General features: G+C 35.5%; 2 protein-coding genes across 2 annotated transcripts in view; one reads left to right on the top strand and one right to left on the bottom strand.

Annotated features, from left to right (window-relative positions):
- The window catches only part of CDKL5 (cyclin dependent kinase like 5), a 124,918-nt gene that overhangs the window by 81,728 nt on the left and 28,208 nt on the right, over positions 1 to 14,982 (bottom strand). The window lies entirely within an intron of this gene.
- On the top strand, positions 10,408 to 11,698 carry LOC102520633 (glyceraldehyde-3-phosphate dehydrogenase-like). The gene is given in 2 exon segments (XM_032475847.1): positions 10,408 to 11,235; positions 11,237 to 11,698. Coding segments are annotated over 2 exon segments (873 nt in total). The 5' UTR covers positions 10,408 to 10,473; the 3' UTR covers positions 11,348 to 11,698.

The following is a 14,982-nucleotide window of genomic DNA, read 5'->3' on the forward strand; positions in this document are numbered from 1 at the left end:
CAACCAAGAATCACATATCCAGCAAGACTATGTCTGAAAAATGAAGGCAAAATAGAGACATACCAAATAAATAAAAACTTGGGTCAATTCATCACTAGAAGACCCACCTTACAAGAAATATTAAAGGAGGTTTTTCCAAGCTGAAAACAAGTGACACTAGATAGTAATGTTAATCCATATTTAAAAAAAAAAAAAAAGGCACAGAGGCAGCAGATGGGAGCAAAGCTGTACTGGAGTAAGGTAATGATACCAGATGGTAATTTGAATCCACACAATATAATGAAACCATAAGTGATAAATAAGAAGGCTAATATAACAAACTACAAATATACACTTGCTTTCCTTTATTCTCTCAGTCTTCAAAAGATAAAATATTGTAAAGTAATAATGATATATTGCTGGGTTTCTATCATATATAGACATATATAACAATGCAAAAGGGGGTAAAAGAGAAGAACTATATAGGAGGAATATTTCACTGGAAGTTAGCATATAACTGAAGTAGATTCTGATAAGGATGTATATAGTAAACATTAGAGCAATCACTAAGAAAATTACTCAAAAAATTAGTGAAAAAAATCATTAAAGCAATTAAAATGCTGCACTAGAAAATATTCTCTTAATATAAAAGAAACCATTAAAGGTAAAACAGAAACAAAAAGGACATGAAACACAAAGAAAACAAAAAGCAAAATTGATGAAATCCAACCATATCAATAAAAATATGAAATATAAATAATTAAACAATCCAAAAGGTAAAGACTGTCAGACTGGATAAACAAATAAGATCCACCTGTCCACAGAAGATACATTTTAGATTCAAAGATACAAATAGGTTAAAAATAAAAATGATGGATAAGGATATACCATGCCTAAGAGAATGGCTATATTAAGGTCAGACTAAATAGACATTAAGACAAAAACTATTAGATAAAACCTACGCAAATCTGAATAAAGTATGGGCATCAATAATAATCAGCATCAATACCAGTAATCAATAACCAGTAATCAATAATCAGTTACTAGGAGGTGGTGGTACAGCTCAGTGGTAAAGCACATGCTTAGCATGCACAAGGTCCTGGGTTCAATCTCCAGTATCTCCATTAAAAAATTAATCAATTACTAAAGATAAAGAGAGATATTTTATAGTGATAAAAGGGTCAATCCATCAGGAAGATTTAAAAATTATATACGCACCTAACAACAGAGGCCCAAACTACACATAAATTGAACCAAAGAAATAAAATCTGAATGAGCACAAGCAAGAGACTGATAATAAGCAATCAACTGCAGAGAAAACCCTCAAGATCTATCCTTTGCTCATTTATCAGTGCCTAATTCTGATTTCAAGTTTTGTCTGATTAATTCAAGTTTTCCAGTCTTGACTTACACAAGTTACTAAAGAATAGTAAAGTTGCTTCTTTTATGAATATATTGCAAGGACAAAACTCAGAATCTGTTCTATAAACAAACATAACTCTATATAACATATTTTTAATTCAGATATTAGAAAATAGGAAGAACCATAAACTTTAAAATAGTTATTTACATTATCCTTTCCAAGAAAAACAACAGATCAAGTTTGGAACATTAAAGTACCACCATCAATTCTAATTTGTATTAATACTAAATATTAAAAAGCTCAAATGTATTACAATGATATACACAATATTTGAGAGGAAAAGTGGGATGTTATTTTTCTAATTGTCATTTTTCTCAAAATGTTGCTTAAAAATTAGAAAGTTTGAAACATAAAAACAACAACACATCATGGGAAACTGATGTAATTCAATATATATTTGCTATTCAACTTCTTTAGAGTAGTTTGGTCAACAGGTTCTCCAAAATTCATGCACTACTAACTTTGGACTAGTCAGTGTCTATGCTCTGAATTGCATTTCCACTAAGTAAGGTCCCTAGGAGCAGGGATTCCATTTTCACACTTTCGTATTTCTTTTGTGCAGCAAAATATACTTCCAACTTTACCATCCTCTGCTACTAACTCTATAACCATGCCAAGTGACTTCAGCAATTTAATTAATATGCTGTAAAAGGGCCTTGATTGTAATACTTTAATGTGATTAAAGTATGTGTACTTTAATCCCTAGATATTAGAAGTTATTGAAGGTTTTTAAGAATAGTGGCACCACTAAACTTGTAAATCAGAAACCACTGTTGCAGTGGGTGCGGGGTAGCAGTTTGGAAGAGGTATAAACTTGGACACTAGCAAAACAATTAGGATATTATTGCAAAAGGCCAGATGAGAGATGCTATGGACCATAATTAAGGTATGGTAGTAGAGTTGGAAATATGATCATTTTCAGGGAAATTATTAACACAAACCATACTCTTAAAATGTTTGCTACCACACTAGACAATGAGGTGAATAATCAATGCCAGAAATGCTTATAAAAATGGACAAAATCTAGACTGATGCTATCATGAGATCAAAAATGACCCTTTTAATCTGTAGAGACTTTATTTCATTAGAGTCAAAGTTCCCTTAATGGCCTGCTTTTCATTTACCATCCTTTCCCCTCAGGTCTTTTTTTTTTTTTTAATTGAAACACAGTCAATTGCAATGTGTCAATTTCCAGTGTACAGCACAATGTTCCAGTCATGCATATACATACATATATTCATTTTCATATCCCTCAGGTCTTTTAAATGCCACAATTCTTTTTTTTTAAATTGAAGTATAGTTGATTTACAATGTTAGTTTTGGGTACACAGCAAAGTGATTCAATTATACATATATTTTTTTTTCAGATTCTTTTCTGTTACAGGTTATCATAAGATATTTAATATAGTTCCCTGTGCTATACAGTAGAAACTTGTTTACCTATTTTATATATAGTAGTGTGCATATGTTAATCCTAAACTCCCAATTTATCCCTCCCCTCCACCCCTTTCCCCTTTGGTAACCATAGTTTGTTCTCTATGTCTGTAAGTCTATTTCTGGTTTGTAAATAAGTTCATTTGTGTCATTTTTCTCTTTTTAGTTACCACATAAAAGAGATATATGATACTTGTCTTTTTGTGTCTGACCTACTTGACTTAATCTCTAGGTACATCGATGTTGCTACAAATGGCATTATTTCATTTTTATGGCTGAGTAATATTCCATTGTATACATTATAAAACTCACCTTCTTTATGCATTCATCTGTCAATGGACATTTAGGTTGCCTCCATGTCTTGGCTATTGTAAATAGTGCTGCTATAGACATTGTGGTGCATGTATCATTTCAAATTATAGTTTTATGTGGATATATGCCCAGGAGTGGGATTGCTGTATTATACGGTAACTCTATTTTTAATTTTTTAAGGAACCTTCATACTGTTCTCCATAGTGGCTGCACGAATTTACATTCCCACCAACAAAGCTACAGTAATTAAAACCATATGCTTTTGATTACTGTAGCTTTGGTTACCTAGTACTGGCACAAAAACAGACACAGATCAACGGAACAGGATAGAAAGTCCAGAAATAAACCCACACACTTATGGTCAATTAATGTATGACAAAGGAGGCAAGAATATACAATGGAGAAAAGATAGTCTCTTCAATAAGTGGTGCTGGGAAAACTGAACAACTACATGTAAAAGAATGAAATTAAAATGCCACAATCCTTAAATTTAAATAAAATTAGATATCAGAAACTAAATTAGGTAAGAAATAAAGCTAAAATTTTGTTTTAAACTGAGCATCTTTATGGTCCATCAGAAGCAAAAGTGTTGGTGTCACACATATCACTTCCAAGTTGGATTTTTCTGAACCACTAATGAAAGGTAAGATACCAAAATGAAATGGTGTTAACTAGGGGAGGGGGTGGGCACCGAAAACTTTTGCCAAAAGTGAAAATATCTTGTATAGTATCTTATTCTACTTCCTTCTTTGAGGCCACAACATCAAATAATATCAAGCGTCTTCAGTCACTAAGCAAAGGGTCCCGGCTGCCTCAAAAGGTTTAAAAATATGTAATTCACAATAATTAACTGCCTCACATATTCTAGTAAATAGTCTCCAATTATATGCACAATCTGGCACACAAAATAAGTGCTCTGTTAGTTGTTTTTCCCTTTATTCATGAAAGTACAGATGCATCTGTCATATTAATTCAGTCCTGACATGACTGAATTTAAATTTAAAGAAAAATTTCTAATAATCCATAAAATGAATATTATCTATACCTCTTAATAACTGTTCCTAATTCCAGACAATATATGATGTATATCCCAGGGATAAAAATCCAAGAAGCACTACAACATTCAGAAAACAAACTTAGTATGGAAGGATACTGCATCACTAACTTTATCCAAATTGTTCCAAATGAAGGTACCAAATAGAAGCTATGTCATATTATCTAATGAGATAAACAATATAAAAGAAAACAAACTTCTTATCTTTCAATTTGTATCATCACCTCTCTTGTCTTGTCAAATAATAGAAATTACATTTTTCAAACTTCACAGTGATATTATAATTCATGGATTTACATGATATTCTCGTACATTCTCCTGAGCAATGTTAGCATTTTATTTTAGGGCTGATGACCTAGCCCACACTATGACACTAACACACTAAGAGGACTCTCGCAATATTTCAAACCCTTTTCTAATATTACAAAAATTAAGGAACCACTTGAACAGTAAGGAGAAAGTATTAACACATTTCAAAAAACTTTGATTGTCTAAGTTCATGTCGATATAACTTGAACTGTTACCTCTTCCCAGCTACATGTTTAAAAAAAAAAAAAAAGATTCTACTCGTATGCCCAGAAGCCAGTCCCACACCATCATGGGACACTGCCCCGTAGCCACAGCCTATTGGACTAGAGAAAAACTGGTTAAGGCTGGACCCACCATATTCTCTTTTCTGGGAGATAGCAATTCAAACTATTGCTATTGCTATTTTAAGGCAGACATAACATACTACCTTGCAAGTGAGTAAGTGAGATATTTGAAAATTTGGAGAGAAGCAATTGTGAGAGCAGGCAAGAGAAGCAACTGACTGTTTATTTCCTCTGCAATTGAGTCCAGGAGATATCCCAGGTTCTTAAAAGAAAATCTCATTTTACTTACATTTTGTTAAACAAGTTTCTATTCCTTAAGATATTGCCTAATTATAATATGAAGTATATCACATTAATATATGTATTAGGTAATCAACTTGGCTGCTCTAGCAGAGACACCCAAAATAACAGTGGCTTAAATAAAAGTGAAGTTTGTTTCTTTCTCATGTAAAAGCCTGGTTAAATGTTCCAGTGCTGTCCATTTCACAGACTTAAGATACTTGCTTCAGCTCTCACCATTTTGCCTGCATCCCAGTCAGAGAAAAGAGAAAAGTGGGGTACAGGATGGCAAAACTCCCTTCCTTTTTAGGACACAATTCAGATGTACTCAATATTTCCATTCATATCCTATGACTAAGACTCAATCTTATATCCACCTCTGGCTGAAAAAGAGACCAGGAAACGTAGTCTTTACCTGGGTGGCAAGCGTGAAATTAAAAAATCAATTACTGCAGTTGACCCTTGAACAACACGGGTTTGAACTACAAGGATCCACTTATACTCAGATTTTTTCCAACAGTAAATACTATAGTACTATACCATCTGAGTTGGTTGAATTCAAGGATGTGGAACCTTGAATACGGAGGACCGGCTATAAGTTATAGTTGGATTTTCAACTGCGCAGAGGGTTAAGCACCCCAACCCCTTCATTTTCCAAAGGTCTACTGTATACTAAAACTGAAGAGGTTTTGAAAACCAACTTGGAATATACTAAATATTCTAAGATTATAACTGAGAAGTACATGTAACTCTCCGGAATACTTTAGTTATTATCAGTGAATGTTCTTAAAAGAAATTAGAAGAAGAGAACCCTTCTACACTGTTGGTGGGAATGCAGTTTGGTGCAGCCATTATGGAAAACAGTATGGAGATTCCTCAAAAGACTAAAAGTAGACTTACCATATGACTCAGCAATCCCACTCCTGGGAATATATCCAGAGGGAACCCTAATACAAAAAGACACATGCACCCCAATGTTCATAGCAGCACTATTTACAATAGCCAAGACATGGAAACAACCTAAATGTCCACTGACAGATGACTAGATAAAGAAGCTGTGATATATTTATACAATGGAATACTACTCAGCCATAAAATATAAAATAACGCCATTTGCAGCAACATGGATGGCCCTGGAGAATGTCATTCTAAGTGAAGTAAGCCAGAAAGAGAAAGAAAAATACCATATATCACTCATATGTGGAATCTAAAAAAAAAAAAAAAAGACAAATGAAATTATATATAAAACAAAAACAGACTCACAGACATAGAATACAGACTTGTGGTTGCTGGGGGGAAGGGGAATGGGAACGGATAAACTAGGGGTTCGAGATTTGCAGATACTGACTGGTGTATATATAAAATAGATAAACAAGTTTATACTGTTTATACTGTATAGCACAAGGAAATATATTCAATATCTTGTAGTAGCTTATGGTGAAAAAGAATATGAAAATGAATATATGTTCATTCATGTATGACTAAAGAATTGTGCTGTACACCAGAAATTGACACATTATAAACTGACTATACCTCAATTTAAAAAAATAATAAAAAGAAAATAAACTTGAAAATAATTTTGTTAAGTCAAATAAAAGAAAAAAGTCTATTTAAAAAAAAGAAATTAGAAGAGATTCCCCAACTCTAAAGGAAGAAAAAAGGAAAATTAAATGGGAAAAAAGAAATGAATCTCCACCCACTATGGACTGCAGAAAGAAGATAAATGAAAACTATTTTCAGCACTTGTCTTTTTTTAAAAGAAAATTTTTTTCAATCTTTTTGGGGGGGGATTAGGTTTATTTATTTTTAATTATTATTTATTTATTTAATGGAGGTACTGGGGATTGAATGCAGTGCATGCCAAGCACAAGCTCTACCACTGAGCTATATCTTCCCCCATTATTTTTAGCACTTTTTTTTTAAAAATCGTGTCCTTACTCCCCTACCCTGTCAGATCATCCATTAAAAATAAAACTAACTAGCAAGCATATGTTTTACACATGCACTGCAGAAGACAGAAGGCAGACCTGGAGCACAAAGGATCTAGTGGGATTCTGAGAATAGCAGACCACTTAATTTTGCTGGCTAAATGTGTCAGTGGAGCTGACAAATTTTTGAGGCTCTGTATTTCAAAGAGCCTAGAAGTCCTCAAACTAAAATCTCTTGCAAAAGGTCACCTCCTCTTATTTCCCCTTAACTAGAGTGGAGTATGAACATTTCAGAAAGTCAGCAGGCAGTCTTATGGCACACTTGGTTATTTTAAATTCCAAATCCACCAAAGACTATGTAGTTATTCACATTTAAATTTTGTACCCGCTTTCCTCTTCAAAATTTGAATATTTTCTGACCTGTAATTCATTTACTGGGATTACAAAACTTTAACACCAAAGAGAAAAATCAGTTAATAAGGTACAGAGAAATTATAATAAAATACATTAGGAGAAGGCCATGGTGTTAGTAAGAAAAAGAAAAGTTATCCAAAGTATAGCATTTCAAATTCTCAAGTGATAACAGCATATGAACATTTCCTCAGTAAATACCATAAGGAAATAGAAATCTTGAGGCTCAAAGTATTACAATGTCCTCATTATCTACTGATGAGATAAATCCAAAAGAGCTGCCCAAAATGGGAAGTGAAACGTATTGGACCATTCTATCATGAACTTGGTCCACCTGGGAACTGTTGTTTCACAGAATTCCCTTCCCTGTATAGTACACCAAGTCAGAGATGGCCAAACTCTTAGAAGGTCTTTATGGTTACAAACGGTGAGGACAAATACAGAGGCGCCTGGCAGCTTTCAGCTTGTCCTCACTCTCCTTTTATCCCCTGTGTTCAGCTCTTCGACCCCACCTGACCAACAGCAGCCTAAGGCTCATCAACAGATGCCTGGCTCTGGGCTTTGGACCCACGAAGGCAACAGCTACACGGAGCAACAGCCTCCCTCAGACCTCTCCACGATCATCCTCACTGCATTCTCACTTTGATGGCTGTACACATTTGGCTTCTTAAAATTTTCCTAGTAAGTTCTGACTCACACACCTGTACCAGTACTTCAGAAGGATCTACTAGTGACTATTTTTCTGACCCTTCTGCTTCCTGACTTCTACATTTCCAACAACTCCTACAGTTGTGTACAGTCTAGGTACTATAATAAATCCCTTATCCAATAACTCTCACAGTGGTTCTATTTCCCATGTTGAATCTTGACTAATATACTCAAAACTCAGCAATTAATTTGTCCAGCAGTACTGACAGAATGGACTGAATTATTGAAAGCCATTTTCCTGTTAATACTAAGCTGAATTTTTCCTGATAAACCAGGTTCACTTCATCCATTTACTTCTGTGAGAAATGTTTGCTGCTTTCTATCAAGTGATTCCTAAAAAAGACTGCTCCATTAGTTTTATGTTTAATTATTCTCCTACATATAGCACATAAAATATACATACTAAATAATCCAAATTATAGTTTATTCTAAGTTGTTTTAATATGTATTAGTATTTCAGTTTTTTAAGTGTTATTTGAATCAATTTATCATTTGGGGACTTGCTAGAGAAGAGACAAATGGACTAAAAATCAGTAATTTTTAAGAAGTCTTCTGTGAAATGGACCCATGAATTCTAATCATAAAATTATAAAAATACAAAACTTATCAAGTAGTCATTAGAAACATTTTCCCTTCAAAAAGAAACAAATATATACTAAGCACTCATGGCCTGAACTAGACACTAGTAAGTCTGATTCAATCACACACTTTTTTTTTAAAAAAAAAAAAGAAAAGTCATGTTTTCTAAAGATTCCCCAGGCTCTATCTGGAACTTAACCTTAACAGCCTAACATACCTTTTCTTCCCAGTTTTTTACTGAAGTATAGACAGTTTACAATGTTGTGTCAATTTCTGGTGTACAGCATAATGTTTCAGTCATACAAATACATACATATATTCCTTTCATATTCTTTTTCATTATATCTATATTCAAGATATTGAATATAGTTCCTTGTGCTATACAGCATAAACTGGTTTATCTAATTTATATATAGTAGTTAGTATCTGCAAATCTCAAACTCCCAATTTATTCCTTCCCACTCCCTTTCCCCCGGTAACCATTGTTTTCTATGTCTGTGAGTTTGTTTCTGTTTCATAAATAAGTTCATGTCTTTTTTTTTTTTTAACATTCCACATATAAGTGATTTAATATGGTATTTTCCTTTCTCTTTCTGGCTTACTTCACAATCTCCAGATCCATCCATGTTGCTTCAAATGGCATTGTTTTACTTTTTATGGCTGAGTAGTATTCCACTGTATAAATATACCACTGCTTCTTTATTCAGTCATCTGTTGATGAACATTTAGACTGCTTTCATGTCTTGGCTATTGTATATAGTGTTGCTATGGACATTGGGGTGCAGGTGTCTTTTTGAATTAGGGTTCCCTCTGGATATATGCCCAGGAGTGGGATTGCTAGATCATATGGTAAGTATATTTTAGTTTTTTGAGGAATCTCCATACTGTTTTCCATAATGGCTGCACCAAACTACATTCCCACCAACAGTGTAGGAGGGTTCCCTTTTCTCCACACCCTCTCCAGCATTTATCATTTGTGGACTTTTGAATGATGGCCATTCCGCCTGGTGTGAGGTAATACTTCATTGTAGTTTTGATCTACATTTCTCTGATAATTAGCGATATTGAGCATTTTTTTCATGTGCCTATTGGCCATTTGTATGTCTTCATTGAAGAATTGCTTGTTTAGGTCTTCTGCCCATTTTTGGATTGGGTTGTTCATATTTCTGTTATTAAGTTGTACAAGCTATTTATATATTCTAGAAATGAAGCCCTTCTCAGTTGCATCATTCGCAAATATTTTCTCCCATTCTGTAGGCTGTCTTTTTGTTTTGTTTATGGCTTCCTTTGTTGTGCAAAAGCTTTTAAGTTTAATTAGGTTCCACTTGCTTATTTTTGCTTTTATTTCTATTGTTTGGGTAGACTGCCTTAGGAGAACATTGCTAAGATTTGTCAGAAAATGTTTTGCCTATGTTTTCTTCTAGGAGGTTTATAGTATCTTGTCTTATGTTTAAGTGTTTAAGCCATTTTGAGTTTATTTTTGTGTATGGTGTGAGGCAATACAGCTTTTATAAATTATCAACTATTTCTTTCATGACTATGACATTTAGATAACCTATAGTTAGCCTACCATATTCAAGGGCATAAAGACAACTCATGATTGAAAAGACATATTGCTATGAGTAAGAACCAAAATTAAATACCAGCTTTAGAGACTGATCTCTAAAGTGCTCATTGTGACTGAGAAAAATTATCATATATGGGCTGTCTGCTCCTCCCCGTTCAACAGACAGCCGCATCTCTCGTGAGTGCCAGCCAAGTCTCTGAGACACGATGGTGAAGGTCAGAGTGAACGGATTTGGCCATATTGGGTGCCTGGTCACCAGTGCTGCTTTTCACTCTGGCAAAGTGGACATTGTTGCCATCAATGACCCCTTCACTGACCTCAACTACATGGTCTACATGTTCCAGTATGATTCCACCCATGGCAAGTTCCATGGCACTATCAAGGCTGAGAACAGGAAGCTTGTCATCAATAGAAAGTCCATTACCATCTTCCAGGAGCGAGATCCCGCCAACATCAAATGGGGTGATGCTGGTGCTGAGTACGTTGTGGAGTCCACTGGTGTCTTCACTACCATGGAGAAGGCCAGGGCTCACTTGAAGGGTGACCTTCACAAGAGGGTCATCACCTCTGCCCCTTCTGCTGATGCCCCCATGTTTGTGATGGGCGTGAACCACGAGAAGTATGACAAGTCCCTCAAGATTGTCAGCAACGCCTCCTGCACCACGAACTGCTTGGCCCCCCTGGCCAAGGTCATCCATGACCACTTTGGCATCGTGGAGGGACTTATGACCACAGTCCACGCCATCACTGCCACCCAGAAGACTGTGGACGGCCCCTCTGGGAAGCTGTGGCGTGATGGCCGAGGGGCCGCCCAGAATATCATCCCTGCTTCTACTGGCGCCGCCAAGGCTATGGGCAAGGTCATCCCAGAGCTGAATGGGAAGCTCAGTGGCATGGCCTTCTGTGTCCCCACCCCCAACGTGTCTGTTGTGGGTCTGACCTGCCGCCTGGAGAAACCTGCCAAATATAGACAACATCAAGAAGGTAGTGAAACAGGCATCGGAGGGCCCCCTCAAGGGCATCCTGGGCTACACTGAGGACCAGGTTGTCTCCTGCAACTTCAACAGTGACACTCACTAGTCCACTTCCAATGCTGGGGCTGGCACTGCCCTCAATGACCACTTTGTCAAGCTCATTTCCTGGTACGACAACAAATTTGGCTACAGCAACAGGGTGGTGGACTTCGTGGTCCACATGGCCTCCAAGGAGTAAGAGCCCCTGAACCCCCAGCCCCAGCAAGAGTACAAGAGGAAGAGAGAGGCCCTCAGCTGCTGGGGAGTCCTGGCCCCAACTCGATCCCCCAACACGCTGAGAATCTGACCTCCACACAGTTTCCATCCCACACCCCCTGAAGTAGGAGAGGGGCTTAGGGAGCCCTGCCTTGTCATGTACCATCAATAAAGTATACTCTACCCAAAAAAAAAAAAAAAATCATATATGAAAACCCAGCTTTTTAAGTAGCTAAAATATACACGGAATGGAGAAAGATTAGGAAATATTCATGCTAATAAGTGAACTCTTGTTTAACAAAAGTATTTGCCTCATAATTTATTGGAAGAGTCTTAAGGAGTGGTTAAAATTATTCTATCTATAAAAAAATAAAAAAAATTATTCTATCTAGAAAAACTCAGAGAAATAGACTACTGGACAAGATAGTATTATTCTATAAAAATACACAATTGTAAAAGCTAGTTTTTTTTTTTTTAAGGAGTTACTAGGAATTGAACCTAGGACCTTGTGCATGCTAAGCACACACTCTACCACTGAACTATACCCTCCCACTGCAAAGCTAGCATCTGTGCTTACTTAAGGCCCATCATTGGACTTCTACCCACAAAACAGTAAAGAGTTTACGTTTCGGGTAGAAAGATTTCTTTAGCCCCCTGCATAAATCTCCAACTCAAGAAAGGCACATACAACTAATAAAATGATTCAGTAAAACATCACTGGGGAAAAAAATAAGTAGCATTTTACTCTATGTGGCTTCCTACAGAATCCTAAAATATTTACTATGAAAATAAATTTTACTTACAATGTCAATACATTTTGAAAACATACAGCCTTCTAAATTAATTAAGGCCACAAATTTTTTTAACTTAAATCAGTCTCACATCCCATCCATTTGCTGTTTATAATTACAGCTTTTTTTTAAGCTAGAAAACTGCAAACTAAATTCAAATATATCACGCTCCAAAATTAGAACAAGATTTTCCCCTAAATTTGATCTTTTAAAAACTGTAATCTAGAGGAATAATAAAATTATTTAACCTGCTAGATTGGTTAAAGATACTAATTTTTTAATGAACATATTTGCATCATCATCTGCAATAGTTTTTAAAAGTTGTCTGAAGTGTTAATGACAATTCACACACATATCACATTAATTGAACACCCATCACGTGTAAAGCACTGTGGAAGACAAAAGGGAGGGATGATTTCATTCCACAACACTAATTACAGTTGCAGCTTTTGTTTGCCCATTCCCTTAATTCCCAAAATAGTTAATACAGCCCTTGCTCATTATAACTGCCTTTTGCTGGTCCATCTCCACAGCTTCATATTGTTACCATTGAAACTCTACAATCAGGATGGCACAGATTCCCCCATGGAGACAACCCTGCAGAGGTTGTCTGTTTTAAACTGCAATCACTTTCCTGAGACACTCAGTATCTGTTGACTACCTTGCTGATGGCAACCCACAGACTCCTCCAGCTCACAGAAGCATGCATGACATTGCCAGAGGACAAGCTGCAACAAGACTGATCCCTCAGCTGCAACCCCAAGGTAATAGTCGACTTGGAATTTTCCTCTGTGAAGCACTAGCTGACACTTGCCCACACTGACACTCATATGCCACTTCTCTCCCCACACAGTTCTGAGAGCTCTTCCTGCTGTTCATCTCTACTGGCACCACATGGCACTACTGGGGCAAGACAATGCCCTCTGCAAAGTGGAGTGCTTCCTGGGCTACCTCCAGTGGGAGGCTTCTAAGAATGATACTTAAGAAGACAGTACATCAGAGGCACCTTGTGGCTTCACTACTTTGAGGAATTCTTTAAACTACTGATAAGCTTTCATATATAAGTCCTTGGGATACACAGTAAGAGTTCTCACCACCAAAACTAATTTTAAATATTTAAAATAAAGATTTTATAATATCTGTTTATACAGCCTTTAGGAACATTTATGATGTCTCAAAAGACACTATTATCTCTCTCTGGGCTTCATGACTGTTGAAGTACTCAGAGATTTGGGTTTAAATTCAAAGATAATTCAGAAATGAGAATGGAATACTGTTTGAAATTTTCATTTAGGAAAAATTTCTGCTTCCAATATTGCTGACTGGGTAATTTAGGCCAACCCTTCTACTGCAAACAAGCAGAAAGCTGGACAAAAATATGACAACTGGGAATAAAGGGAAAAAACTATTATTCACAGACTGTACATACAGAAAATCCAAAATAAGCTACAAATAAACTACCAGAAAAAATGACTTTATCAAAGCTGAGCGATACAAAAGTTTTTATCTAAACACCAACTGTCTTTCTATATACCAGCAATAAAGTTAGAAAATGAAATTTTAATACCATTTACAATACTATCAAAAAACATCAAATTCCTAGAAATAAACAATAAGAAAAGTGGAAAACCTCTACATATAACACTACAGAAAACAGTATTTTAAAAAAAAATTTCCCCTTACCTCTTTTTTTCTTATCAATGTATAACTGATTCACAATATTGTGTTACTTTCAGGCATACAGCAAAGTGATTCAGTTATACACACATATTTTTACCAATTCTTTTCTATTATTGGTTATCACAAGACATTACAAGATATAGCTCCCTGTGCTGTACAGTAAATCTTTGCTGTTTATTTTATATACAGGGATGTGTATCTGCTAATCCCATACTCCTAATTTATCCCTCTCTCCCTTTTCCCTTTAGTAACCATAAGTTTGCTTTCTATGTTTGTGAGTCTCTTTCTGTTTTGTAAACAAGTTCATCTGTATTATTTTTTAGATTCCACATATAAGTGATATCATATAAAATGTGTCTTTCTCCATCTGGCTTACTTCACTCAGTATGATACAACTAGATCCATCCATGTTGCAGAAAACAGTATTTTTAAAAATTAAAGGGTATTTAATAAGTGAAGGGATATTCCATGTTTCTGAGATTTAACATTGTAAAGATGTTAATTCTAACCAAACTGAGCTAGAGACCCAATAGAATCCTAATCAACCCTAACAAGTTTTTTAATGGAAATTTACAGTCTGATTCAAAAATGCATACAGAAATGCAAATAGCCAATGAAGACAAGACACCTTGAAGAAAAACAAAAAGACTTTCTCCTATCAGGACTTGTTATAAAGCACAGTCATTAAGACAGTATATTAGACAAAGAGATGAAAGGAAAGAACAGAAATCACAGAAACAGATCATACATGAAATGGATGCTTGTATAACAAAGTTTCCACTGCAGACCAGTGAGGGAAGTTTGACCTTTGCATAAATGTGCTAAGTCATTTGGATATGCATAAGGGAAAATAAAATTATACTTGACCTCTAACTCATACCATACATAAACATTAATTTCAGGCAGATCATAGATCTCAATGTAAAAGTCAAAACAATAAAGCTCCTAAAAGGAAAAGAGTATATCTTTGTGCATACAACAAGCACCAATCAATAACAAAATGACAGATAAACTG

This window comes from Camelus ferus, chromosome X (genome assembly GCF_009834535.1).
Source record: "Camelus ferus isolate YT-003-E chromosome X, BCGSAC_Cfer_1.0, whole genome shotgun sequence".
Classification (NCBI taxonomy): domain Eukaryota; kingdom Metazoa; phylum Chordata; class Mammalia; order Artiodactyla; family Camelidae; genus Camelus; species Camelus ferus.